The sequence below is a fragment of the Caretta caretta genome, chromosome 9 (assembly GCF_965140235.1).
Source record: "Caretta caretta isolate rCarCar2 chromosome 9, rCarCar1.hap1, whole genome shotgun sequence".
NCBI classification, from domain to species: Eukaryota; Metazoa; Chordata; order Testudines; family Cheloniidae; genus Caretta; species Caretta caretta.
The window spans coordinates 65,459,683-65,487,041 of record NC_134214.1 but is presented as its reverse complement, the minus strand read 5'-3'; the positions used below and the strand labels follow the sequence as shown (position 1 = coordinate 65,487,041).

Sequence of the window (27,359 nt, the reverse complement as noted above, 5' to 3'; positions counted from 1 at the left end):
CATTTTGAATTTTAATCCTGTCCTCCAAAGCACTTGCAACCGCTCCCATCTTGGTATCATCTGCAAACTTTATAAGTACTCTCTATGCCATTATCTAAATCATTGGTGAAGATATTGAATAGAACCATACCCAGGACCGATCCCTGCAGGACCCCACTCGTTATGCCCTTACAGCATATCTGTGAACCACTGATAACTACTCTCTGGGAATGAGTTTCCAACCAGTTATGCACCCACCTTACAGGAGCTCCATCTAGGTTGTATTTCCCTAGTTTGTTTATGAGAAGGTCATGTGAGACAGTATCAAAAAGCTTACTAAAGTCAAAATATACCACATCTACTGCTTCCCCCCTATCCACAAGGCTTGTTACCCTGTCAAAGAAAGCTATCAGGTTGGTCTGACACGATTTGTTCTTCACTAATCCATGCTGACTGTTACTTATCACCTCATCTTCTAGGTGTTTGCAAACTGATTTCTTAATTATTTGCTCCATTATCTTTCTGGGTACAGAAGTTAAACTGACTGGTCTGTAATTCCCCAGGTTGTCCTTATTTCCTTTTTTATAGATGGGCACTATATTTGCCCTTTTCCAGTCTTCTGGAATGTCTCCCATCTTCCATGACTTTTCAAAGATAATGTGATTTTATTCCTTGCTTCACATTTATAACAACAATCAGGGAGGACATGATACAAGTGGAAGGTTTATTTAGGTTGGTATGAGAGAGTATAACTAGTAGGGTAGAATGAATTCCAGAAATGGAAAATTTAGGCTGAATACAAGATTGGAGGGAAGGAGGAAAAAAAAAGTCACTGGATACAGTGATGTGAGGCTGTGGAGTAATCTCTGGGAAGTAGTAGATGTCTTATCAATTGAGATATTTAAATTATACTATAGGAAACACCTGAAGGCACAGTTCACAGGAAAGTTGTGCACAGCCAGGAGGATGTATTGGATGGAATGGTCTAGCAAGTTCTTTGCTATTTCTAGCTTGAATGATTTTAGGAAAAATGGCAATTTTCTTCAGTACATCATCAAGGCAAGTCTTGGCCTTTTTCACCGGCAAGCACAGCTATTTGCAGAAACATGGGAGAAAACCCACCCCTAAAGGGAAATCATAACATTTTTGCCATTGCCCCTTTGATGGATGACTGGGATTAAATGGACTGAAATAAAATGCAGTAACAGAACTCTGCTGGAGACTGCTAGCAACTGGCAAAGGAATTTGACTGAGAATTAGTTGCTGAACATGCAAACAAAACTAGCAGAGGGATCTGGGTGTGGTCTGACAGAGACAACAGTTGGCCAACTCCACAACTGATGTAAACTGGAGTAGCTCCATTTATTTTAATGGAGCCATGCTGTTTTACAGCAGCTGTGGATCTGGCCTAATATGTAAAGGAAAGGGGCTGAGAGCTGTTAACTTCAAAGCAGAGCAATTTCAATATGAAAGAAGATATTTGAATAAACTTTGGGAGAAAGATGGAGTTCTCAAGCCTCCTAGTTTTGCTTACGGAAACGTTTCCAGTGCATCTCAGGCAAGCAATTCCCAGATTCAACAAACTGTTAGGAGAAAACTGCTAACCATGCATTTCAACCAGATGAGTTATGGCTGAGCCAAACAGCAGCCCTTTGTGAGGCTACCAAAGCAGAATGGCATGAGTTGTTTTGGGAGCAGAATTCCAGTGGGACTCAGAAGCATAATGAGATGAGATTGGTGAGAGGACGGAATCACCAATGTGATTGATGAGAGGAGTGATACAATCTAGACACAATGAAGGCCCACTGGTTCCAAGGATGACAGAAGGGCTGGGGTAAAGTAGGCAATGCCACAAGCTGACCCTGTCAAAACATCTCAGGGACTTTGAGTACTGATGTCAATGACCACTTGGAGTTAGAAATTTGGATTGAGAGGCCAGGGGGACCACTGGAAACTGTATAGCTCTAGGGTGAAACCCTGGTTCCAATGAAGCCAATGGCAAAACTCCCACTGACTTCAACAGAGCCAGGATTTCATCCTAGTCCTTGTTTTGTGTACCTAACACACACATTTCAGGTTCTGCTTGCCAGCTGGCCCATAACTGCATACTGAACATCTCCAGTAGACTGTGCCAAGCAAAATACATGTTTAAATTGTAGGCTCACAATCCATACTGTTTTGAGATTACTTTAAACCACAGCCTTTTAAACCACAGCCTTTGCCACAGATTACAGCAAAAGGGAGAGAAAGAAAAGGAAAAAACACCCCATTACTGTTAACTTTCCTCTGGAATGATCTTACTTCATGTTACATTATCAGATAATCAGAAATGACTGTTCAAATCAGTGTAGGTTAGTCTGGATGGGCACCTGACTGAGAGTTTTGTCTGAGCACAGACTGAGTAAACCTTAAGTAAGGATTTCAGGATACGGCCTCTAGAAAATGTACTTCTGAAAACCAAAGCACTGGTTGTAGAGTTTTGAAAAGTAGCTATACCATCTGATACCAGAATTTGGCCTTGTAACTAATGCAGCCTTTATGCAGTATGTAAATACTAGCTTTATACACAAATCACAGGATTCATAATAGCTAGCTACTGCAAACAACTAGTTTGAAAGTTATTTTAAAAAGGACAATGTCTGATAGTGGGTTTTTTCTTGTTGTCCTTAAACTATGAATATTTAATAAAGTTATTTTTTAAAGTACTTACTTGCAGTGTCTTCTTTAACCCCAAGCCCAACACACAACCACAGGCACGAGAACCAGAAAGTCAAACCGGCCAAGAACAAAATGAAACTAACCAGTCTACTTTTAGAGTCCAAACTGAAATGTAAAATATACAGAAACAGCATAAATGGGAAAAAGCTAATGCAATGTTTACAAGATTGAAACTCTATGGCCCCAGCTTTGGAATGGTCACTAGGAGGACCCCCTTCAGTGTGCAAGACCCTCTTGGGGTCTCACTCTTCCTCCAGGGTAAGCCAGGGTGCTTCACCACCTCCTTAGACTGGACCTCTGGTCCTGCAGCACTCCTGCTTCACACCCTGAGCTTCATTCAGCAAGTCCCAGCAGGTCCAATAGAGACTTGTACACTCTTCAGTGATTAATGCACCTCAGCAAGCATTTACCGTGACACTCACACAATTGACAAAAGAGTAGGGCTTATTTGTTAACTGGAACACAGCATAAGAAGTTCTTAGGGTAGTCTAGAGAAATGAAGGTTAAAGCATAGCTCATTCTGGTTAGCCCAGAGGCCAGCCAAGCTGCAGTGAACCCCCTGGTTCATGGCATCTCTCTCTCTGACCTCCTTCATCAGACCAGACTCTCAATGAAAGACCCAACTCCCCTTCCAGCAGCCAATTCTTATCCCCACCTCACACCTTCCCAGTCCTTAGTTCTCAAGCTGGAAAAATGCTGTTTGGCCTCCTGAAGGAGAGGGGGGAATTCATATCCCTCTGGGTCGTAGGTTGCTAGGTGTCAACATCCAGGCATTGTCTTCTCAGATGCTCCACTGATATGGGGCCAAAGGCCCAGACAACTAGGAGCCATTCACACTTGTGTCTTACCCTATCCCAAGAGCAAACAGCCCTTTTCCATCCACTAGGGAACAAATCAGCATAAAAACTGAGGCGCACACACGTTTCATAAAACTATTACCAAAAAAAATTCCATTTAGTCACAGTGTGATATTGGCAGTCTCTCAACACATTTGGGCCCTGAACCTGGATCCCTGTGCCCTTGCAGAGCCCTGAGGAGTTTAATGAAGGACCATCATCACCTGGACCCAACTGCTGAACACACGATCTTCTCACACCAGACTTGATCCTCCACTCCCTTGCACCTTGTGCAGTCCTTTATGCCAGTGCAGAGTGAATGCAAAGTGGTTGCAATGCCACAACAGGAGCATTTCACACTCACTTTACACAGCTATAAATGATTACACAATATACAAGGCAGCGGAGAATCAAGCCTGCAATGTCCATTTTTATTGATTCAAATTTATTCTCCCAAACCAGTACACTTCAAAAGCACAAAACAAATCCATGTCAGACCCCGCTTCCATGCGGGGCCATAAATGGATACTGAAATCAATCCTACTTCCATTGAAATCAGTGCTAAAACTCCCATTAGCTTCAACAGGAGGAGGTGCAGAGCTCTGAAACCTCTGCAACATGGACCCCACAAGTGTTTTGGGGTGGGATCGGAGCCCTTCATCATCAGTATAAAGAGAGAACAAACAAAGCAATGTTAAACAAGACCCTGGCCCAAGAAACCATGCAGTGAGAATGATGGTCAGTGCAATAAATTGTTCAACATGAATATGAGCTACAGTATTTATCTCTGTTGCAAGATATTAAAATGAAATTTTCAAAACTGAGAGCTTGAAGCGACCGCATTAGAAGATGCATAATTTGGTTAGATTGACCTTAAAATGGAATAAAAAGCTGCTTATTTCCATAATGTTGACCTCCAACATTATAAAAGGTCAGAGAATGTATCATGATATACAAAACAGTTCAGGAATAGTTAAGCTGAGAGGTTCTCGGTGACTTGCAATTATGTGGCTATTTACATATGTATATATTTTAAGTGACTGTTGAGTGTTCTTGAGAGGTTCTGGATTTCCAGTAGTGGAAATTAAAAATTTTAATTATCCACAAGATAAATATAAACATGCACCAGCAGCAGGAGTTTCGTTCATGCTACCCTACTAACATGCTTCAATCTTGACCTGGAGAGATTATCCCAAGGGCAAGTTTCAGTCTCCTTGCTCTTTCTGCCCTTGGCCTCTCTACATAGGCTGCCAACAGTGGTATCAACTGTGCCAGCGGATCTTGTGAAATGATTGCCTATCCGCTAGGAACAAGACTAAGATTTCCAATTCATTACACAAAACCCTCAAAACAGCAAATCAGATAATGACTCTCAGTTGCCACCAACCTGTGCCAGAGACTAAGAGATGACCTACAGGTGTAAGGCTACATATCCCATTAGCAATCCCATAAATCAGCCAAATGTTTGTTTCGTATCCAGGCATTATATGTGATTTCCTAAAAGCCAGCATTTTTTTAATCGCTTCAGAGTTAAAAATCAAAACACCTATCGGTTATTTTTATAAACCACAGGGCGGCGGGGAGGGTCATTAATACTAAAAACATCACATGTCTTTGCCAAGCTTTTAAAGAAGAAAAATTTCCGTTAATATACTACACGACACAAAGGTGCACACTCTCAAAAATGAAGATGCATTAATTAGAGAAGTGACCTTTGTGTACAAAACTTAAAGAAAAGTGCTGAGTAACAGTGACCTCCCAAGATAAAAACAAGGCTGGCAACTTTGCATGTGAAGTCAATCTTCCGACAAGCTGAACAATACTGCCAAGAATACTTTAATGATGATCGCCTCGTTAAATAAGCTGCATTTCAACAGCACGGCACATCTGAGTGCTGAAAACTTTTATTTTAGTTCTATAAACAGCATTATTCACAATTTGAACTAAAAACCTCTCCAATTATATATGCAGATGTTTCCCTAGTAGAACCCCACATATAAATGACATGGTTTTTCACAAATTGTCTGTTACACCAGACAGAAACTGATTTTCTCAAACCAGGCATACTAATGTGAGGGCATTCATTCTGGTTGTAACAAACAAAATGTGATTATAACAGACACTTTGGGGGCTTTTTAAGGCTAGCACAAAAAAGGAGAAGCTGGAGAGGAAAAAAGAATTGACAAGTAGAGAAATGACAGAGAAAGACCCATACGGATTTCATGTCTTACAAAATAAAATTCTTTGCTAACTCTAAAAATTTATGGTAGTTAATACAGAGAGATATTCTAAACAAAAGCTGCCTGGGTTACCCAAAAGAAAATTGCATCTTTTGCTAGGAAAACCATTTCCTACGGTCAGAAAAGCACTACCTGGCAAAAAGATATGTAAAAGCAATGAGGCCTGATCCTACAACCTTTCTCACCATGTGAATGGTCCTAATGAAGTCAATATGAATAAGAATTATTCGTGTGATGGTCATTTCTGAGCCTATTGCTGGAGTCCACCATCTCAGTAAAAAGTGGCCTCGTTTGTGATACCAGCAGCACGGCATTCCGGACTGTTTAGACTGCAAACTAGCATCCCTTGTACTTTAATCCTAGTTTAACAACAGAAGTACTTAGTTAACACTGGGAGACAAATTATGAGACTGTGATTTTAGTGCACTGTTGGCACAAACATGCACACTACCCCCTTGCATCCGCATATCAGATTTGCACAAGCGCCTGGGTAGCTGTGTGGGCATGCATTGCTCCTGTAAAATAGGCCATGCATGTGCAGCTCTGGTCTGAAAACCTGGCCCCAAAAGCTTAACAGAAAAGAGGAGTGTCTGAGGGCAGATTCTGAAGTCCTAGGAGCACTCTGCGCACAGCCTTTTTGAATGGGCTGATAATAAGACAGCATCAAAGCAAGACAGAAGTTGATTCACAAGCTCTTAATAATACATAATGTTTCACATGTATATACCACCTTCATCCAAATGCATTTACACTCCCACATGCTGGCTTCCATACCACTTCCAACATACTGTCACTCTCTAGCAAGTAACTGCCACCAGCACAAGACACAGGAAGACGCATTCCAATTTGCCATTGATCCATAAGCACAACTCCCAGAAAAAGTTCTTTAGAAGCATCATACAAAACATGATGGCTGGATATGGCCCTTTTAATTTTAAGGCTTATGTCATAAATATAAAGGGAAGGGTAAACACCTTTAAAATCCCTCCTGGCCAGAGGAAAAACCCTTTCACCTGTAAAGGGTTAAGAAGCTAGGATAACCTCACTGGCACCTGACCAAAATGACCAATGAGGAGACAAGATACTTTCAAAAGCTGAGAGGAGGGAGAAAAACAAAGGGTCTGTCTGTGTGATGCTTTTGCCGGGGACAGAACAGGAATGGAGTCTTAGAACTCAGTAAGTAATCTAGCTAGATATGTGTTAGATTTTGTTTTGTTTAAATGGCTGAGAAATTAAGTTGTGCTGAATAGAATGGATATTCCTATCTGTGTGCCTTTTTGTAACTTAAAGGTTTTGCCTAGAGGGATTCTCTGTCTTTTGAATCTAATTACCCTGTAAGGTATTTACCATCCTGATTTTACAGACGTTTTTTTCTTTTACTATTTCTCCTATTAAAATTCTTCTTTTGTAAGAACTGAATGTTTTTTTTTTAAGTGTTCTTAGGATCCAAGGGTTTTGTGTCTGTGGTCACCTATGCAAATTGGTGAGGCTTTTTACCAAACCTTCCCCAGGAAGTGGGGTGCAAGGGTTGGGAAGATTTTGAGGGGGAAAGACGTTTCCAAACAATGTTTTCCTAATAAATAAACCCAGATAAACGTTTGGTGGTGGCAGTGGAAGTCCAAGGGCAAAGGGTAAAATAGTTTGTACCTTAAGGAAGTTTTAACTTAAGCTGGTAAAAGTAAGCTTAGGAGGTTTTCATGCAGGTTCCCACATCTGTACCCTAGAGTTCAGAGTGGGGAAGGAACCTTGACAGCTCACTTCTCCCCAGGTTCCCCAAGGAGAAGGCCACTTATCCCCAGTGAGCTTTAGGAAACTGAGGCACAAAATGGGTGTAGTTTTCCTTTGGCTGGAAAACATCTTTTCCAAAGAGTACCCCATGTGCCCCTGCTGCAAAACAAATGTAAATAATTCAATATAAAGGGCCAAACTCTGACTCTTTTCACTCACCCTTGACATTGGCACCAATTCACAATTATTTCAAACTCTGCTTGTGACCAGAAGAGGGCCCTGATCCTAGAGAGGGCAGTGTTTTGATGGCTCCCATGATGGGAGAGGGCAAAAGGACAGGACAGGTCCCACAAGATTTCCAGCCACCACAGGACTTCCAAGATAGGCTTGAGGTATCATGGGATCTGGCCCGGGATCTGGTGCCATAACATCTCGCAGGATTTGGCATGAGACTTCAAGTCATGTGCTTGAAGCCACTTCCTGTTTGCTGGTTTCTAGAAGTCGGTCTACCCTTCTTCCCTTATCTAGGTCGCTGTGGGATGCGCAAGTCAGCCCTTTGGGATTGGAAAGGAATTTTTCCCCCAAACCACCAGATTGGCTGAGGCTGGTTGGGATTTTTCCATCTTCCTTGCAGCAAAACTTCAGGGTTAGGTTTTGAGCAACCAGATGGCTGGAATTCACCCCCTCCCAGGTGTCATAGTTTGGACCTACATGAGGGTTGTTTAGTTGTCACAACTTTTAGCAGATGCCCAGCACAGGAACTTGCTGATTCAAACACCAGATCCAAAAAGGTAACACATTAGGCACTTCCTTATGAGATAGGGGAATGGTGTCTAACCCCGTGGGGACAAATGTGAACCTGTTGCCGGGCCCTAGCCCAGAGGAATCACCCCATCAATGTGCTTGACAGCAGTGCTGGCTGGGGTTGAGGTCCCCTCTTGCCTCAACCCCACAAAAGAGGGCCTGCGAAGTGATGGGTTGGCAGGAATAGACTAGGCTCAAAAGTCACAGTGGAAGAATTCCACCCCACAGATCCTCTAACAATAATTTTACTGGCAGACACAGACTGAAGTAACAATTTGGCCCAAAGAATAAAGAAAAAGCCTTTCTAGGCTAGCAGTCTCTAATATTTTTTCTCAGAAACACATTCTAATCCCTGGTTTCAGAGTAGCAGCCGTGTTAGCCTGTATTTGTGAAAAGAAAAGGAGTACTTGTGGCACCTTAGAGACTAACCAATTTATGCATCTGATGAAGTGAGCTGTAGCTCACAAAAGCTTATGCTCAAATAAATTGGTTAGTCTCTAAGGTGCCACAAGTACTCCTGTTCTTTATTCTAATCCCTGCAGACACACATGCTTCATCCCCTCCAAACCAATTGGACAAAAGGTGGGAGCACAAGTGAGTTCAATTATAAGCAACAAGACACTGTGTATGCAGCCCAGATACCTGCCACCATTTGAACGATGCTGCAGAGAAAGATGAAGCGTCTCCTGAAGAGCATTTGTCTCCACAAACAACTCATCCTCAGGGACTTTTATTTCAAGGTTCTTAACTGTTAAAGTAAATGAGCCTCACATTAAAGACCAGCTATATATCAAGCCAATCCAAACCCATCCTCTGCTAGGGAAATGGTTGTTTTTAGAGACAGTCACTTTTCAGATGCAAACATCTCATGCTAGCTGGCATATAAAGCTACTTTGTTTACCTCTGTATTGTATCCTGTGTCAACCGATGTTGTGCTTTCCCATCAGCACAAAAATGGAAAGTAACAGGTAGGCTAAACATTAGTAAAATCTCCCTGACACCAAAATCTAATAGACTGTGTAACAGTCTCCCAAGGGAAATGGCAGAGACCACATCACTTGAGACATTTTAAACTAAACTGGACAAAGTCCTGGTAAATATACTGCAGGGAACAGTCCCACACTGACTGGGAGATGGACTGGATGGGATAGCAGGTTTTGCCCTTCTCTAGCAGCTACAATTCAGTTGTCTGAAATCTAGGTGGCTGGGTAAGAATCGTAATTACTAAACGGTCTGCAATGGGAAGTGTTATAATAATATGCTTTGTAAACACGTAATTGCTAATGCACTGTAACTCCTATTAATGTAATACAGTCTGACACTGAGGAACAGCAACTGTTCCATTGCAGTTACATGGAGACTGCTGCAGTGAGACCTGCAGTCATCTTCCTAGCAGACCCAGGCTGGAAGCACCCTGGAAGTCAACCACCATGTTTTGGACTGGGCAGGGGGACAGAAGCTCGGGCCAGGGTCAATGACCTATTTATCTTTTAGAAGCACAGATCTTGAAGGGGAGAGAAGAGCATGGACTCAGATTAAGTAGTAAGAGAAAGCTGGGATCTGGTAACAGGTTGCTCCTCCACAGACACTGAACAGTTCTGGAATATCCTTTTGTGCAACTTCTCTCTATGTTGGGCATTTGTAAAGAGCTCATCACTGTGCAATCTGGGCGCTAGTGATGGATGAGCTCCCAATGTTTGGAGGCTCCATTTGCACAAGCACCCAAAAGTTTGGATTTTCAGCTGAAACTCTTGGGTCTTCCAGATTTAAAGTAATTCCTGGTCCCGCTGGGTCAGAAATAGCACAACAGCCTCCCCATAACAACAGCCTGGTTGGTACTATTTTGAAAAAGAACGTTATGGTTCTTAAACCCAGTTTCCTACTTTGTTCAAGCTTCAAAGTAGATTTCGTTTAAGGGTCAGTATGAATAGTGTACAGAGGTTTGGTAAGCTCTTTTTTCACCTGAACTGGTTCTCCTTGCCCAGGAAGGCCCCGGGGCTGCACTCCTGTGTGAAAATATGAAGAGGGGAACAAATCAATCAAAGATCCCTGCAGTTCTGATGTAGCTGCCAAGTCTGAGGCATCCTGCACTGGCAGAGACATGAGTGAGATGACTGAAAAGGTCTTTTCCATCTCTCGCGTCTATGATCCTCCCTCCACAGATTTTGCAATCAACAGCAGTGTGACCAAGACAGGGAATGTGCCCATCAAAGGCCAGAAGGCCAGGGATCCATGGCCCAAATTCATGATTCCTCAATTAGATGCACTGACTCAATTTCCCTTTACACTGTGCTACCCTCTTCCCATCTGTAAATAACTGGCAGCCTGACTTTTCATGGTGGTGCTTCCACCCACTATGTTCTCCTGGCCCTCCACTACTCCCAAGGAGCAGAGCAGAGGGAGGGAATTAATGCAAACAGCATCAGCATTAAGCCAGCAGTCTGCCACATATTAGTCCGCATTCTCTTGGGAGCATATCATGTAGCACAGCTGCTCTCCAACTCTACTCCCATCTTGGCTGGCTTCAGCCTCCCACTCACAGAGACCAGCTTACACACAATTCTTGTAAGGGGGAGGATACATGCTACAGGGATGCTACCACATATCCACTGGCCCTTCTGAGTGGATGACAATATTTCTGTGGGTTTTCTCTGGTCTTGCTCCCCTCAGCATCATGTGGCAGGGGGATCATTTGGATCTAGCATTCTGAAGGGATTTTAAAAGCCCTTAGAGATCCCAGCCAGATCTCTCAGGGGCTGAACACTCCTAATCCTTCATTTCATACGAAGGCATGGCATGCAGTGGAGAGAACATTCAACACCTCCAGCATTGCAACTGAGGTGCAAGGAGTATTCGTCCAATTCCTCTCCTCAAGGGATATAAATTAGGACACAAACAAAACAGACAACGCCTTGGTGGAGAGACATTCTCAGAGCTGGATTTGTGCAAGGCCTGACACAAAAACCAGTGAAGTCAATGGAAAGTCTCCCATTTATTTCAACAGGCTTTGGATGAGACTTTCTGAGCTCACCCAGTGAGAGAACTGCTTGTACTCTTAATAAAACTGTGAAAATCTTGTAACTGCCCCTTGTGCAGTTCTAGTTTAACTGCTGGCATACTACATTTTAAGCTGACACTGAAGCGGGGTAGAGAAACATTTAATTTGTTAATACAATAAATTCATTTCAACACTCCATGTTTCAGTGCCTTCTAATATATTAAGCTTATAAGAAGTGACAGAGGGACTCAAGTTAAAGACGAGAAATGTAGGGAAATGCCTTTCCCTTGTGCTAGTGTCCTGCCTCCCTAATAGAAAAAAACAGAGTTAATAGAGTTGAGGCTTCTTCAGGGAGATTCACACCCAGCTGGATCCAAAGCTTAACTGTAATGCAGCTGCATCAGGGAGAAATTTGAACAAATGTATTCTGGCTGAGTATGTCTACTAACTTTATCAGCTGTGCTATGATGTCTCCCCTGATCTTTTCCTCTTCCCCAATACTGCAGACCTCCAGCTGCCCACAGACAATTCTAGTTAATACCAATGTGTGATGGATTTTATGATTGAATTTAGTCTGTAATACTGAATCATGACCTCAGAGCACTCACAATGTTGCTCAACTGCCCTATATGTAGAAACTGCATAGGAGGCTCCTACAGTGCTCTGGAATACCAATGCCTTTTGATAGGCAGCAGCAGCCGCCAATAACACTTCTGAGACCCTCCTCCAAATGATACCATTCTCCCACCCATAAAGGCAGGAATTATTCATAGGACACTGCCCCCAGAACACAAAAAGCCTTTGCTTGCCCACAACCTTGAAAAAAAGTGTGATCTGAACTCTCGGGACACTCCACCCCTCAAATATTATTCTATGCAGTGCTCAGATGAGCCTGAATCTTGATGGGACCCTAATATTAACAAATTCTGGAATTCTTCACCTTTTCTCAAGCCCACCTGAGTTTAGGGTTCAAAGATGGCTGCATGATCAATTTCCCTAGCATATGTAATTAATTAAAGAAAGGCCTGAGCCAAAGAATTCAGATCTAGATACTGATCCAAACTCTCCTCAAGTATGAGGGCATTTGGATCAGGGGTTCTGCCTCAGGTCTGTATCTAGGCAGATCTACACTTAAATTGATGCAGCAGCTACAACTGTGCCACTGTAGCGCTTCAGTGAAGATGCTACCTAGGTCCATGGGAGAGCTTCTGCCAGCAGCGTAGGTACTTCAACTCCGCGAGAGGTGGCAGCTAGGCCAATGGGAGATTCTCCGGTCAACTCAGCACTTTCTACACTGCGGGTTAGGTCTGTTTAACTGCATCACCCATGGGTGTGAAAAAGCCACACCCCTGAGCAACACAGCTATACAAACCTAATTTCCTAGTGTAGACCTGGCCTATACAGTAAATTATACAAGTTATTATATACAGGTCAATATTCAAGTACAGCCAAGACGCCTGATTACAGCTTTTATACCAGAGGTTAAGCTGAACTTTCATTCTCTGTAACAGTGCTCTATTACTTCAGCCATACCCTCCTAATTGCATTTAGACACTCTCTCACTCCTGGCAGCTAAAGGCTGTTTATATTCAGTACCGGCTCCGTGTGCTTGTGCACTGATGCAGAAGTTGTCTCAGTGCATCTAAGTGGGTAACCTTGAAAAAGGCAAAACTGTAAGATGACATGTAAAAGTCTGGAGCTGCTATGGCAGGACAGATGTGAAATGCAAGGGGGGTAAAAGCAGATGATATCTCAAAGACCTAGAAACTAAGAGAGTCACCTTTTAATTACAAACTAAATCCCTCCTTTAAAACTCTACCCCTGGATTTTACCTAGGGACGCCATAACAATTCAAGAACAAAGGCTTATATCCCTATTCAGGGACCACCAAAAATTACCCTTTAAAGGACCTAATTATGCAGTGCTTATGGAGGCTAAAATACTAGTGAATTCTTCTGGTCTTCAAACAACCCTCCAACCTCACCTAGCTCATCAACAGAAGCAAGCTCCCAGCAGACCAGGACCCAACAACTGAAAGCAGCACCAGACCCTCCCATGCAAAACCTACAGACATAGCTCCACTGCCACAATGATCAATACCCCACACAACATATCTTTCAAGAGCCATAGGTTCTACACATACCTATCACAAGGTGTGGTGTACCTCATCCAATGAACTAAATGCCTCCATAGCAACCCTGGGAGCGAAACCAGACAATCACTGTGCTCTCGAATGAACTCACACAGAAAAATAATAAAAGACAAGAACACCATATAACCGGAGGGTAAACATTTTTCAAAACACATTCATTCCACATCTGACCTCTCAGTCCTCGTCTTCAAAAGAAAGCTGCACAACACTTTCAAAAGACAAGCTGGGGAGCTTAAGTTCATAACTTGCTAGACACTAAATATCATGGTCTTAATAGAGAAACTGGATTTATGGCTTAAATACAACCATCTAACTCACTAACCCCACCTTTTTTGTCCTGTGACTGCAGAAGTGCTAATGGGCCACTTCACTTTGAATGGACCCTTAAAATGTGCTTTCACTACTTATGCTAAATAACCTGTTCCACCTTGTATTTAGGCGATACACTTTTGAATACCTTTCCCAAACCTTGAACTGTGTGTGGCTCGAAAGCTTGTCTCTCTCACCGACGGAAGGTGCTCCAACAAAAGATATTACCTCATCCACCTTGTTTTTCTAATATCCTGGGACCAACACAGTGTCTAATGACACTACACACAGTGAATTCAGTGGGAATTTTGACAACATAAGGACTGCAAGATCAGGCCCACAGACACCAACTGCTTTAAAACAGGCCTGCAACCAGACACTAAGGGCAAAACTGTACTCTTAGTGTGTATCTACACAGCAATTAGACGCCTGCGGCTGGCCCAGGTCAAATGACTTGGGCTCATCGGGCTGTAAAAATTGCAGTGTAGTTGTTCGGGCTTGGGCTGGAGCCTGAATTCTAGGACCCCATGAGGGTGGAGAGTCCCAGCACCCAGGCTCCAGCCCAAGCCTAAACAGCCACACCGCAATTTTACGGCCTTGTAGTTCGCGTCCTGTGATCCCAAGTCAGCTGACGCATGCCAGGCCTGGGTGTTTAATCACTGGGTAGACAAAAAGGTATAAATCTGGAGCACCTCCACTGTCTTCAGTGGACTCATTTTGCATTTACACTGGTGTACTGAGAGCAGATTAGAGTAGGCCATAAATATTTTAGCTGCTTTTTCAGCTTTGTTATTCTGTTTAAAGTAGGAAACATGACAAACCTTTGATTGTTTTGTTTAACACCAAATAACAATTCAAAGAGAAACAAACAAGCAACAGTAAACAATGCCCATGATGTACAGAAAACACCTGATGGAATTAGAGGAAGTCAGTGAGTGCGACCAGGGCCACAGACACTCCACATCATTTCTTCATATTTAGGAAGACACCATCCATCACCTATTTCAATGGTCACCACTCACTCACACCAAATCGTGAGGCGACAATATGGGAGATGTTAGAACTTCAGCTGCCTAATTTAAAGTGAAAACCCTGAAGCACTGTGTATTCCTACTATCATACCAATGGCCACAAATTAAAAATTTAAAAAACCTTCAAAGACCAACTTAAGAATTTAACTATTGACCTAACTGATGTTTCCTCAAGAATCATCCCATTAAAGCTAAAATGTATGAAATTAGCATGGGAGGGAGGGACACTCCACCAACACTATTAGTACAGCATGGGCTTGACCCTGCCATCATTACTTGCATTAGCAGCCCTGCTGACTTAACTGGGACGACATGTGGTGAGTAAGAATTACTCACAGAAGTAAGAGTTGCAGGATTGTGCCCATATTTGAAGTCAGTGATTATTACAGTGGCCGATTCTTCCATTAGAAAGATTTAAGTGACTTCAGACTTTTACATCCAACTCTTAACTTAACTGCTAGGTATTTATACTATGCTCATCATCATGGTATCTGAGCATCCATGTAGAGCATGCATTAAATACTGTTGATCTCTGTGTTCAAGCAGTGGCTTTCGCAGTGCTTAAAGCCCAGAGACGACAATGACAACACCAACAGATGCGTGGAGTATAATACCTGCAAAAATTAAAATGCATTATATGTACATATATTTACATGAATATCTGCCTCCTTCTGGAAGCAGATACTATAAAGTCTGGAGGCATGACTTGCAACAAGACACATTGCCTTTACACACTAAGTTCTATACACCAAACTTTCATTTGCTGCTAGGGAGGTTCTCAAACTGTTTAGATTCAGCCTCACAAACTCTGTAAAAGTTCTGGCCACACTCACCTCTGGCAATGGCATTCCATTGATGATCAGATCCGGTTGCTGGGGACTCTGCCCGGTGAAGGTGTGATGATAAACGTGGTTGGAGCCTGTGTTTCTAGTATTCTGATTCTCCACATTGAGGAAGGTACTTTCAGATCTGCGGCAGCCCAGTGGCAAGGTCTGCTGATGATAGTCAAAATAGTTGAGAGATGAAGTAAGGGAGGAGCAGCTCACCACATTCATTTTATCTGTCTCCTCTACATCCCGTGGTACCAGCCGGATATCATTCTTGCTGATTTTTTTCTTCTTGCTTGATTTCTTTTGATGCCCATAAGAGTACTCTGCAATTCTGTGGGACAGAAGAAGCAAAATGAGTATCTAATAGAATCCTGAACTGTGCCTGGCTCAATAATTATTAAGAAACCCAGAGGGCTTAGCCCCATCTCAACACAGACTTCTTATTCATGCACCTTATGTCATGTTTTGAATCCTGAGGCAATATATGATCTTTAGCTTATTTTCATATGTATAAAGTTTACAAGTAACACACAAAAAGAAAGGGAAGGGAACATTTCCTCCGTGTTTTGTTTGGTTTTTATAATTGCTGATATTTAGTTACCAGGAATAAAGTTCAGCCTGCAGAAAAGAAAAAATGGAGATGTTAAGGTCCATGAACTGAAAAGAGTACCTGAATTAATTTCCATGTGTAATAAGGATTTTTAAAGTGTTTAGTTCATGTAAATCAAAAATCAGCATGACCAGAGGTTTTTCTCCAGATCTTCTCCCCTAGCAGTAAATACAGCAAATTCCACAATATTCTTATCTTGTACACTTATCCCACCATACTCCGAAGGCTGTTTGCATAACAAAATGTTTCCAGGTTGCTTTTATTTCAACTCTTTCATGGTACCATTTGATAACTTTAAATCTTCTCTGGAACCTTTCTTCTCCCCTCCCCCCAATACCCCTCCCCACTTCCTTGGAAATGTTTTTCTTCTAGAAACTGAAGAGCAAAAATGATGTTTTCAAAGAGAAACTATTCTTCTGACCTTTTCTTACATCAGCTTGTTTTTCTATGCCTGTCTTTCCCCTTTGCTTCGTACCTGCTGAAAGAACGAACTGATGCAGGATGTGTGTCTTTCTCTCTTAAAAAATACCAAAGGAAGAAAGTTACCATTAAGCTACTGGAAAAAATAATTAAAAACATAATTGCACTCGGCATTATCCCTGTACATTTAGATTGAAGTAACTGTGGTTCTTTTTTGACCCAGAGGACCGTGTATCATTATCAACGCCACACAGATAGATATAGATATGCATACAAGATGCCAGACATAACAATACTTCTCAAAGGAATTATGTTAAACTATTACCATAGCCAGAAATATACATTCAAAAGTATGGAGTTTGTTACTTTTCAAATTATGATAAAGGTGGGTTTTTTGGAATCCAATAATTGCAATTAAGGAGATAACAGCAAGAATAAGAAACACAGGTTTATCTAGAAAGGTAAATATTGTACAAGCATTCTTGCTCTACAAAGCTAATTGCCTGAGCCGGAAAAAAAACCCATCAAAACAGCTAGCTCTCTCATACGCCTCATAAATGAACTAATTTTATGAAAAACCTCCTGCAGATGTTGATAGGCACCTTGAAAAAATAAGAAAAGAAAAGACAAATCTAAACAGACATACAAAATGCACATATGGGACACATGATGATCAAAACCACATCTAAGCCTATACAGTACTTCTTTGCGCCTCTGCAGCTGACTTCACTTGATCAGATTTACGCTGCTAATAGAATGATCATTCCATTGTGCTTGTCAATAAAATAAAGGAATTCAGGAGATTTTTGTTGCGCAAAAGATCTGTAGGCATGCAGGCTAGTCTAACAACACTTGACAGAGCTTTAATTGTTTTGTTTACCTCAATGTTTAAGTTTGGCAATGCCAGAGTCCAATTCTCACAGCATTCATTCTGATGTCCTTTCTCTATTGACCAATTATTTAATTAAACTCCACTTCATTAATCCCTAAAACACATTAAGCCTCCTGGTCCTTTGTTTGAAGTTGTTAGAGGCTTCACCACAATTTGATTTTAGACAGTCAGATCCTATTCTTGTTTAATGGACCAAACTGGCAAGAAATCTGGTATATTAGCTCTCATTTAAAGCTAGGCATCCCATAATATAGCACATACAGTGCTTTATTTGTAGATGATTTTTCCCCATCCAGCAAAAGGGCTTATAAACATGCTTTATGTTGTGAAAATGGGATATAAAAACTGAACTCTCCGTTATTATATCTCTGTAAATAAAACTTTAAAGACTGCACATTCTTCTGCACTATAAAATTGCCACAGGCAATCGTTATGTTACAAAGGTAGATCAAAATTAATTTCCATTCCTTCCATCTGAAAGATTCAGTGCTGAAGGAATGAAGAAGTCATGGCTATTGCACTAGTAACAGGATTAAACCATTTATGAGGCATTGCAGCTGCTCCTTTATGGCATCTGATTGATATTCATGTGTGGTTAGCATTTGTCTACTAACTTGTGTAACACAGAGAATAGTAAAAGAAACAATAATCGCTTGGCTGTTACATATTCAGGGAACACAATTTCAAATATTAGGCTTTCATAGCAGCTAAGGTTTCAGATGCAGAGATGACCTACCATTCCCCATTTTGGACTTGTGATCATGCATTGCAAAATCATGCAGAGTTGTAAATATGATCATTAAAACAACTGATAAGAACTAAATCAACCGTTATATTTTCACAAGGAATTGGGTTTATTCAAGGAAATGACTCTTTTCCCCCCTATTCTTTTGGATTTATTTTTGCTTGTAAGAGCTGCATCCTGCAACACCCATGCACAATAGTTCTTTTATATGGAAAGAAAGGGCTTTAAGGGCATTGCTCCACTTCGTGAATTCTAGCTGAACCCTGATTTCTTTCATAGTGTGTTCTCCCAGCTTCCACTTTTTTTATATCCACCACTCCTGGAGAAAACCAACACATAAAAAATGCCCATAGTGACATCCTCTGGTGGGGACAGGATCCAAACATCATGCAGATGAACCTTAAAGCAAAGCCCACCAATACCAACTACTACTGTAGGCGTGGACTTGCTATCCTATGTGTGGACTCAGTGCTGTGAGCACCTACAACTCTCCCCACGTTAGGCTTGTTCCTTTTCAGCTGTTCAATGCTTCAAAAATCCAGCCTTGCTTTACAACCAGGATGGTGCTGCTCACCCAGGAGTGAGTGCAACTATATAAAACATAGTTCTCTCCTGAAATCTAAAATCAGGGGCTCTCTCCTCTTTTGGTAACAATTCGATCTGATTTTTCCCCCTGAGCACACAGGAAATAGCTATGCTGATTTAAGACAGATTGGTTTGTTCTGCTACAGAATGCATAAGAAAATGTATATTAGGACAGATTGTCAAAACACACTTATTCAGACTGGAATATTCTTTTCAAAACCACTTCTCCCAGAGTAATTTAAAAAAAAAGTTTATGGAAATTTTCTTAAAAGCAACATAATATCATGAACCCTCATTTTTGCTCCTAAAAAGTGTGCAATACACCTGTGGGTTTAAAACAAATGGAAAAGTAATTTAGATTGACAAATCAAAGCACATATTGCATGGTACAAAGAAACAAGTTCACGTTACCTGCAGTTGTAGGTCCTTATTTCCTTGTTATCCCTTTTACACTTGACTGCCACAAAGATCATGGTGACAAAAAGAATGGCAGCAATAGAACCCAGGGCAATAATGAAAATCAGTGACAAGTTAACAGATCCTATGGATTCCTGGGCATCGAGAGCTGGAGATAGGTATATCAAAATCAAGGCAGAAGCTGAGAGCGATGTTTTTCCATGATCATGCGCCACCACAATCAGCTCGTAAGTAGTCTTTGCATTCTCCCCGAATGCTCTGGTGGTCCTTATCTCTCCATTGAGCTGATCTATTTCAAAAAACCCTCTATCCCCATCTGCCATTTCATAGGATAGTCTTCCATTCTCCCCCTCATCATAGTCATCTGCCTTGATCACTGTCACTAAGTAACCAACCCCAGCGTTCCTAGGAATGTACACTTCTGCAGTCCCATTGACCAGAGGTGGGGCAGTTATCACAGGGGTGTTGTCGTTGACATCCAGGACGATCACTCTGACGGTGGCATTGCTCTGCAGGGACGGGTTGCCCCCATCTTTGGCCAAGACCTTGAACTCGAAAGCCTTGGTCTGCTCGTGATTGAAGGACCTCAAGGCATAGATGTCCCCAGAGTTGGGGTTGATGGAGACGTAGGTGAAGACGGGCATGTCCCGGACTTGGGAGGGCACGATCTGATAGGAGACGCTGCCATTTAGGCCCAGGTCAGGGTCCCTGGCGGAGACGGAGAGGAGGTAGGCCCCAGGGGTGTTGTTCTCCTGCACGATGACCTGGTAGTAGGGCTTGGAGAAGTGGGGATGGTTGTCGTTCTCGTCGGTGATCTTGACGGTGAAGGACTTGGTGGCCTGCAGAGAGGGCACCCCGTTGTCCCGGGCCTGGATGGTGAGGTTGTACTGGTCCCTCTGCTCCCGGTCCAGCCGCCCATCCACCAGGATGGTGGAGAAGCTCTCGTACTCCTGCAGGCGGAAGGGCACGCTGCCCAGCAGCTTGCATTGCACCCGCCCGTTGGCCCCGGAGTCGCGGTCGGAGACCCGCACCAGGGCGATGACGTAGCCGGGCGGCGCGCTCTCGCTCACCTCCACCAGCTCGCTGTTGACCGAGAGCAGGTTGATGAGGGGCGGGTTGTCGTTGGCGTCCTGCACGCTGACCGTCACCTTGCAGTGGGCCGGGATGGAGTTGGGCCCCAGGTCCTTGGCCTGCACGTCCAGCTCGTAGCTGTGGCCCTCCTCGTAGTCCACGGGGCCGCTGACGCTGAGCAGGCCGCTCTGCGGGTCCAGGTGGAAGAGCTGGCGGGCCCGCTCGGACACGTAGCTGTGGAAGGAGTAGAGCACCTGCCCGTTGGTGCCCTCGTCGGGGTCGGAGGCGTTGAGGCGGAGCAGGGGCGTGCCGGGCGGCGCGTTCTCGGGCACGCTGACGGCGTAGGCCGGCTCCTCGAAGAGCGGGTTGTTGTCGTTGGAGTCGATGACCCGGATGCTGAGCTCCACCGTGCCGAAGTTGGGCGGGTCGCCGCCGTCCAGCGCCGTGAGCCGGTAGCTGTAGTGGGACTGCGTCTCGCGGTCCAGGCTGCGCCCCACCACCAGCTCGGCGAAGCGGGAGCCGTCGCCGCGCGTCTTGGTCTCCAGCCCGAAGAGGTCGTTGGGGGTGAGCTCGTAGCTCTGCACCCCGAAGCTGCCCGAGTCCGGGTCGTAGGCGCTCTCCAGCGGCACCCGCGTGCCCGGGCTGGCCGTCTCCGAGATCTCCAGCTCGATCTGGTCGGTGGGGAAGCTGGGCGCGTTGTCGTTCAGGTCCTTGATCTCCAGCTTGATCACGCAGATCTCCATGGAGCTGGACATCACCTCCAGCGAGATCACGCACTTGGGGCTCTGGCGGCACAGCAGGTCCCGGTCGATCTTCTGCTTGGTCACCAGCAAGCCCGAGCCCGGGCTGATGTCCACCAGGTGCGGGGCCGAGTTGGAGACCACCCGGAAGGCGGCGGGCTGGCGGGGGTCCAGCACGAAGCCGGCCTCCCGGGCGTCCTTGCCGATGTTCGCGATCACCGTGCCGGCGCGCTGCTCCTCGTCCACCGAGTACTTCAGGTTGATCAGGGCTCCTGCCCCGGACCACAGCAAGGCGAGCAGGACGGGGAGAATATCCATCTCCCGGTTCCGCACACCTGGCGCCCCTCTCCCCTCCTGGCTGCCTGTTGATCGCCCGGCGGGGGCGGGGGTATTTTGGTGCTTGGCTGTCTGGGGGAACCGGGGTGGGGTGTGTTGTGTTTTAAAATAGGGTAAAATCAGAGGCAGAAATCGTCTCGAGCCTAGAGACAATCAGCTCGTCTGCTTGCCCCGGCAGTCACCTCTTTATCAAAGTTAGCATCGACCATCCCAGTAAAATCAGCTGCGCTTTCCGCCCATCGAGGTGCATGCAGGTTAGAAGTTATAGAAAAATTGTATTTTATAGAGAGATTAAAAAAAAAAAGTCACAGAGCAGTCAATATATGGGGGAATCTGGATTTATTTGCACCTGGCATGCGCAATATCTCCCCCCTCCCGAAAAAAAAATAGCACAGACCTCACTGCAGAGACCAGGCACACTTTAAACGCATCCTCGTGGTTACTGCATTAAAAATAAAACCCTATTTAAAAAAAAAAAAAGCAACCAGACACCGAAACAGCGGCTGGTGTGAAAGTGCGGCTGCAAACGAGCAGGGGTGGGGGAAGCCTTATCCGATCATAAGTCACAGACTGGAAAGAGGGGGGAGGGGAACGTCTGCAAAATAAGATGCTACTGGGGGGTCGGGTTTTGGGGGGTTCCTCCGGGCCCTACCGCGGAGCCACTTCCCTGGGCTGGAGATGGGGAAGGCTGTGTCATCTCTGAGAGTCATACAGTTAGCAGTGGAAAGTCACGCTCGCCTTTGGAAACCCGAGCTAGTCAGTTTCACCGTATCCGCCACGCAAGTTCTTACAGCAGTTTGCACAGCAGCCCCACCTCTCCTCCTCTTCCTTCGGCTCGCCCGGGGAAAGTAGGAGCAATAGGTTGGCTAGGCAAAGCCCGAGGCGCTCACAGCAGGGGCGGGCTGCTCCGCGGTGAATCAGAGCGCTGGCGTGCTGAGCTCGGAGACAGCCTTCGCCTTTTTCCTCTCCATTATTATCTCGCGTTCATCGGGTTTGCGAATGGGCAGGGGAAATAAAGCTCGCTCCAGGAAAGTTTCACTTCCAGGCTCATAGTCCCTGAATCGTGGCTGGACACGCGCCGGGGAAACAGCGCGAGGCGGGCGCCGGGCTTGGCTGGCTGCGCGCGTGTGCCCAACCGGCAGAAATGACGCCGTGGACTAGTGAGGAGCTTTTTTATATTTAAATTCTTCAGCAAATCCGAGCCTCCCAAATCCTCAGGAGCCGCAGCTGCTGCAGGGCTGGCGGCGGGGGTGCTGGTGCAAGCCCACCCCAGCGGTGCCACGCGTGTGCCCGAGCGCTGGGCGGCTTGGCTTCCCCACTGCCCCGTCTCCACCTCGCTCGCCGCCGCCGCTGCGGCTGCTGCTGCTGCAAACTCCTGGCCACCACACCGTCTGGAGAGAGAGCGCGGCTCCGGACCTGAGCTACGCCGGGCTGCAGCCAATCAGCGGCCGTGGAACCGCGTTCCTGGCCCAGGGGCGGGGCCAAAGCGGAGCAAGGGGAGGGAGCCCGCTGGAGAAACTTACAGAGTGGTACCAAAGAGCGAGCAGGGCAGTTGGAGCCCTTCGCAGCTTCCTTCGAGGCGAGGGATGCAGAGAGGATCCGGCTGTTTCCTTGTCGCTTTCAGTCCCTTTCATGAAAACGACCAGGGCTTTATCTGTCAATATGTGTTTTGTGTGGTTGCCAATGGATTTAAATGATGGGACGGTTCCTTCTCTTCCCCCTGCAGCCCCCGACTTTGAAATGCACCTTTAATATTATGAGGCGTTTGGCAACAAGCTGGAGGCAAAACACAGCAAGGCTTTTTCCTCTTTAAATAGTGGAGCCACCCGCAGTGTTTGAGCTCTGGCTTTGCTCATCTAGGATATTGGCTGCAATCATGCATTTTAACTTTTGAAGGGGGAAAATCATGTTTGCCACATCGTTTGTTTCTCGTTGATATTACTGGAACACATTACCTTTTCATTTAAAAAAAAGTCACCCAAAAAAGGCTAAAAGTAGTGAATACAAATATAACTTAACATATGATACAAGATCTCTTGTGTTGCCATTGGCTTTGACGCATCATTCATCACATCAACACATCAAATATTGTCTTGCACAACAAGAAAAAAATCTGCTTTAATCCAAAAACATGGGAATGTGCATGGAATTGAGATCAACTAGCCATAATGAATGTTACACTGTCAGGAGAAGGCCTTTTCTTGCATTGTCTCTGCCTGACAATTAGGGTCACTGATGAATGGAAAGGAGGGGTGTTTAAACTCTTCCATGACTAGCTTTCCAACAGACTGAATCTTTAATCAATGAAACTGACAAGTAGGCTTGTAAATTAAATAGTGTAGGCTGGGAGTTGAGTCAGAGAACAAGAATCTGTCTGTGTTTCTATTTTTTTTGGTTGGTTGATTGAACCTACCAAAACCCAGCCAATGTATTGGTTTTATGTTTATATTTAAAGTCCAAGCATGCAGTCTGTATTCAAGAAAAAGTCAAAAGGGAATTTTGAAACAGCAAGAGTAGGCCCCTTAATTACTGATTTCATCAGCCCCTTCCTGCAGGAATGTTCCACATTGAATGAAAGGTCTGGATTTAGCCTCAATGTGGTAAGCACAGGTGGGGGAGTTCAGCACATCTTTGTCTAAAGATTCCCTGTCAACTATTTAAAATGAACTGTTTATGGGAGCAATGAATATCTTGTAAAAGGTATCAGTGATAAAAGTTTAAAGGGACTCATACCATGAGCTCCTGTACTTGTAAATTCAGAGCGGGTGAGTAAACTAATAATTAGCCACTGTGACAATATTGATAGAGTCATAATGTTGATGATTACGCTTTCACTGAGATTAATGAAAGTGAAATGGATTCATAATATTTGCTACAATCATTACCGTCTACTTCTAACATGTAGGGCCCGATCCAGTGCCCTTCTTAAGGTATACTTAAAAAATATTATGTATGCCAAAAGCACTTGTCAGATTTTTATTGGGTTGGACACCTTTTATTTGAATAATATACTAAGGGGTTCACATTGAAACTTACTGTATGTAAAATTAAGGCAAAGAATATCAGTAGGACAGTAAACTTGGAAAAGCTGTAGGATAGCATAATGCTGAGGGCCTAAATCATCCCAACTGAAGTCAATAGGGGTCTTTTCATTGACTTTAGGGCATTGGATGAGGCTCTATTAATATTTTAGTTGTCAAGGACTTCCAACATAGGAAAAAAAGGTATGCAACCTGACTATACAGTTGACAACATTTTATGCTGGGTGTTAATTTTGTAAACATATCTCAGAAATGCAGAGGATAAATACTGAGGAAGGTAACATGGCAACATCCTATGTCTTTCAAAAATAAAACAAAACAAAACCTCTATTGTACTTACATTGTTATTTATCTTTGATCTCAGTGTGTGGCAATAAAATGCATTTAGGTATAATTAAAAAGGCCTAAAAAAGGCATTAAGAAGGTTTTATATCTCAAACACAGGATGTTATTTGTGTATTTGGCAGCCTTCTAAAATATTGCCTGGACATTTTAAAAGAACAATTAGCATCGTGCTCAGATGTTTTTAAGATATGCTTAGAAGCTTTTAGCTGTAAACTTTAAAACAAGCTGTTCCCTTTTGAGTTAAAAAAAAAGGGGGGGGATGATGATGATGCTTCCTTGTGGCAAACCTTGTCAGGAACCTACTGATCAATAAAAGTAAACTGGCGCCTTCAAGATCTGATTGAGCTGGAGAAAGTCTGAATAGGCTTCTCAGCCATTAACAATCCCCCAGGTAATGAGAAATGGAAGAATTACTCAGGTAAAATTATTAACATTGCAGTGGCATTTAAAAAGATGCTCACAACAAGATAAGCAGGCAGCAGACCTGCTACCTCAGGGAGACTTAATAGAATGTGTATACTCTGCTGTCTTTTTAAAGCTAAAGAGGGGAATGCAATTCATGTACAATGTCATTACCTTTGTAATTGCAATCACATTCCTAAGACATGCTCTGCATTGGATCTCCTTTGTTAAGGAGATCTGACAAGGTTTACAATACCAACGGCTTTTATTTTTAAAAATCCCCATGATCCCAATCTTTTGTGACACATATTGGGAAGGGGGAGAGGACACCAAAACAAACTTCCAGCCACTAAATAACAAGCAAGGAAGGAAATTAGGGTCATCATGTCACTGCTTTGTTCCCCAACATGAAGCTGCAGTTGCCAAAGCAGCTTCCCTGTATCTGCTGGTAATTACAATCCTATCGGTTCTTCTGATCTGTTTGTTAATATGGACATTTAAAAATCATCATTTAATTAATAATTATATTGACAAAATGGTCATTGAAAACACTTCCTTAGAGCTGGAATTTGTCTGACTGACTAAAACCCATTATGCATTTAAGGCACAACACCACAAATAAAGCCCTCTTTCTTTATCGCGTCTTCCATTTACTTTGATCCCAGAGGGAGGGGAAGTGGATGCATGTTTCTTTTAAGACACAAGAGGGACATCTAGTGACCATTGGTGGTATTTTCCTTATTCCACCACCAGCTTAAACACTCCAGTCACTTTCAGTAAGGGCTGCAGCATTTTGTGGCTCATGGCATGTTGCCTTTCTCTGAAGCAACTCCTCCATGCTGCTTGTAGGGGATATTGGAAAAGAGATTTTTGTCTTTAAAATGCCAGACATGCCACTAAAATAGTGCTGATTGGCAAAGCGTTCCATTAAGCCTGTGACATTCCTTTCACTTCACTGGGATTGATAAGGAACCTGTTGGAACCGTTTTAAGTAATGGCCCAGCATTATGGGGGGGGGAAGCACACAGAGAGATGGGAAACCGATAAGTGAGAGAGCTCAGAGGACTTTCATTTGGAATTAGTGACATACATTTTTTAAGGACCTATATTCCCCCAGGACCCATGCTGCATAATGCAGCAACACCTCTGCTCCCCTCCCCCATCATTCCATCAAATCAGTTAGGATAATCTGGGGGGAGGAGGTGTTTTGGTTTTACATATTTCAGCAGCTCATTAATTTGCTGGATTATCATCTCTTAATGCATGTTTTTGGTCCCCTTTCTATTCCTAATAAATGAATTAGCCATGTTGTTTCTAGATAAGAATGAGCATGAGAATTTTCTTTTCCAACAGGAACCTTTACCTCCATTCAGCAAAAGCAGGTTTACAAATGGGAAAGCCAGCTGCCTTTGGACGTCTGAACGTGTCTGTGGTATGGAGACCTATACACCCAACTATTAGCCTGACTCAGCCCTCACGCCTGCTCTGTTCATCTCAACTCCACTCCAACTCTCTCCACATAAGCATCATCCACTGACTTTGAGTCCCCTTCAGCAGGGACGCCTGGTGGTCTTTCGGCCCTTCTTCTCCCAGTGTCTTCAGAGGCAGTCAGCCCCCTCTCCCATTTCCTGTATTCAGAAGAGGGAGCAGATAAGTCTGCCTTTCCCAAGCCAACCAGGTGCTTTGAGGGTCTCCATCCTGCCTGCACTCCCATCCTACAGCAACAGGACCCCAAGACATATCCCAGGCTTGTGAAATGGGGAGAGGAAGACTACCCAGCTCCCAAAAGATGTTCTAGCAAATCTCTCCTTCCCAAGGATTGGCCAGCTATAAAATTAATATCAGCGGGACATCCCCAGCCCTGAAGATGGCTCAGAGTAAATGGTGGAGGGGAGCCCAGTGATTGCTTGGAAATTCACTGGATTATTTTCTTCCCTTCCCCATGAGGCCAAGGGAGTGGAAGCCTGGCCTGTGGGGATGGGGACAGAGTGGAATCTTCACTTAAGGAAGGCCAGGGGGAGAGTGGTGGAAGGAGGTCCTCTTTTGCTACCCCTTCCCCAGCCTCAAAGGACGAGATCTTTGTTTCCCCTAACCTGGTCTCCAGGAAGAAGAGCTGTGAGTTATCATTGA

At 44.0% G+C, this 27,359-nt stretch overlaps 1 protein-coding gene across 4 annotated transcripts in view; it reads right to left on the bottom strand.

Moving 5' to 3' along the window:
* Window positions 1-22,964, bottom strand: part of PCDH19 (protocadherin 19) — a 231,501-nt gene extending 208,537 nt beyond the window's left edge. For 2 of the 4 annotated variants that reach the window (XM_075132417.1, XM_048864357.2), the window contains exons 1-2: window positions 19,289-22,964; window positions 15,629-15,956 (exon numbers count right to left, since the gene is read on the bottom strand). In XM_075132417.1, coding sequence (XP_074988518.1) covers window positions 15,629-15,956; window positions 19,289-21,423 — 2,463 coding nt within the window. In that variant the 5' untranslated portion in view covers window positions 21,424-22,964. The remainder of the gene's footprint in view (window positions 1-15,628; window positions 15,957-19,288) is intronic. The other 2 variants (XM_048864356.2, XM_048864355.2) reach the window with 2 other exon arrangements.
* Window positions 22,965-27,359: the final 4,395 nt, after the last annotated feature.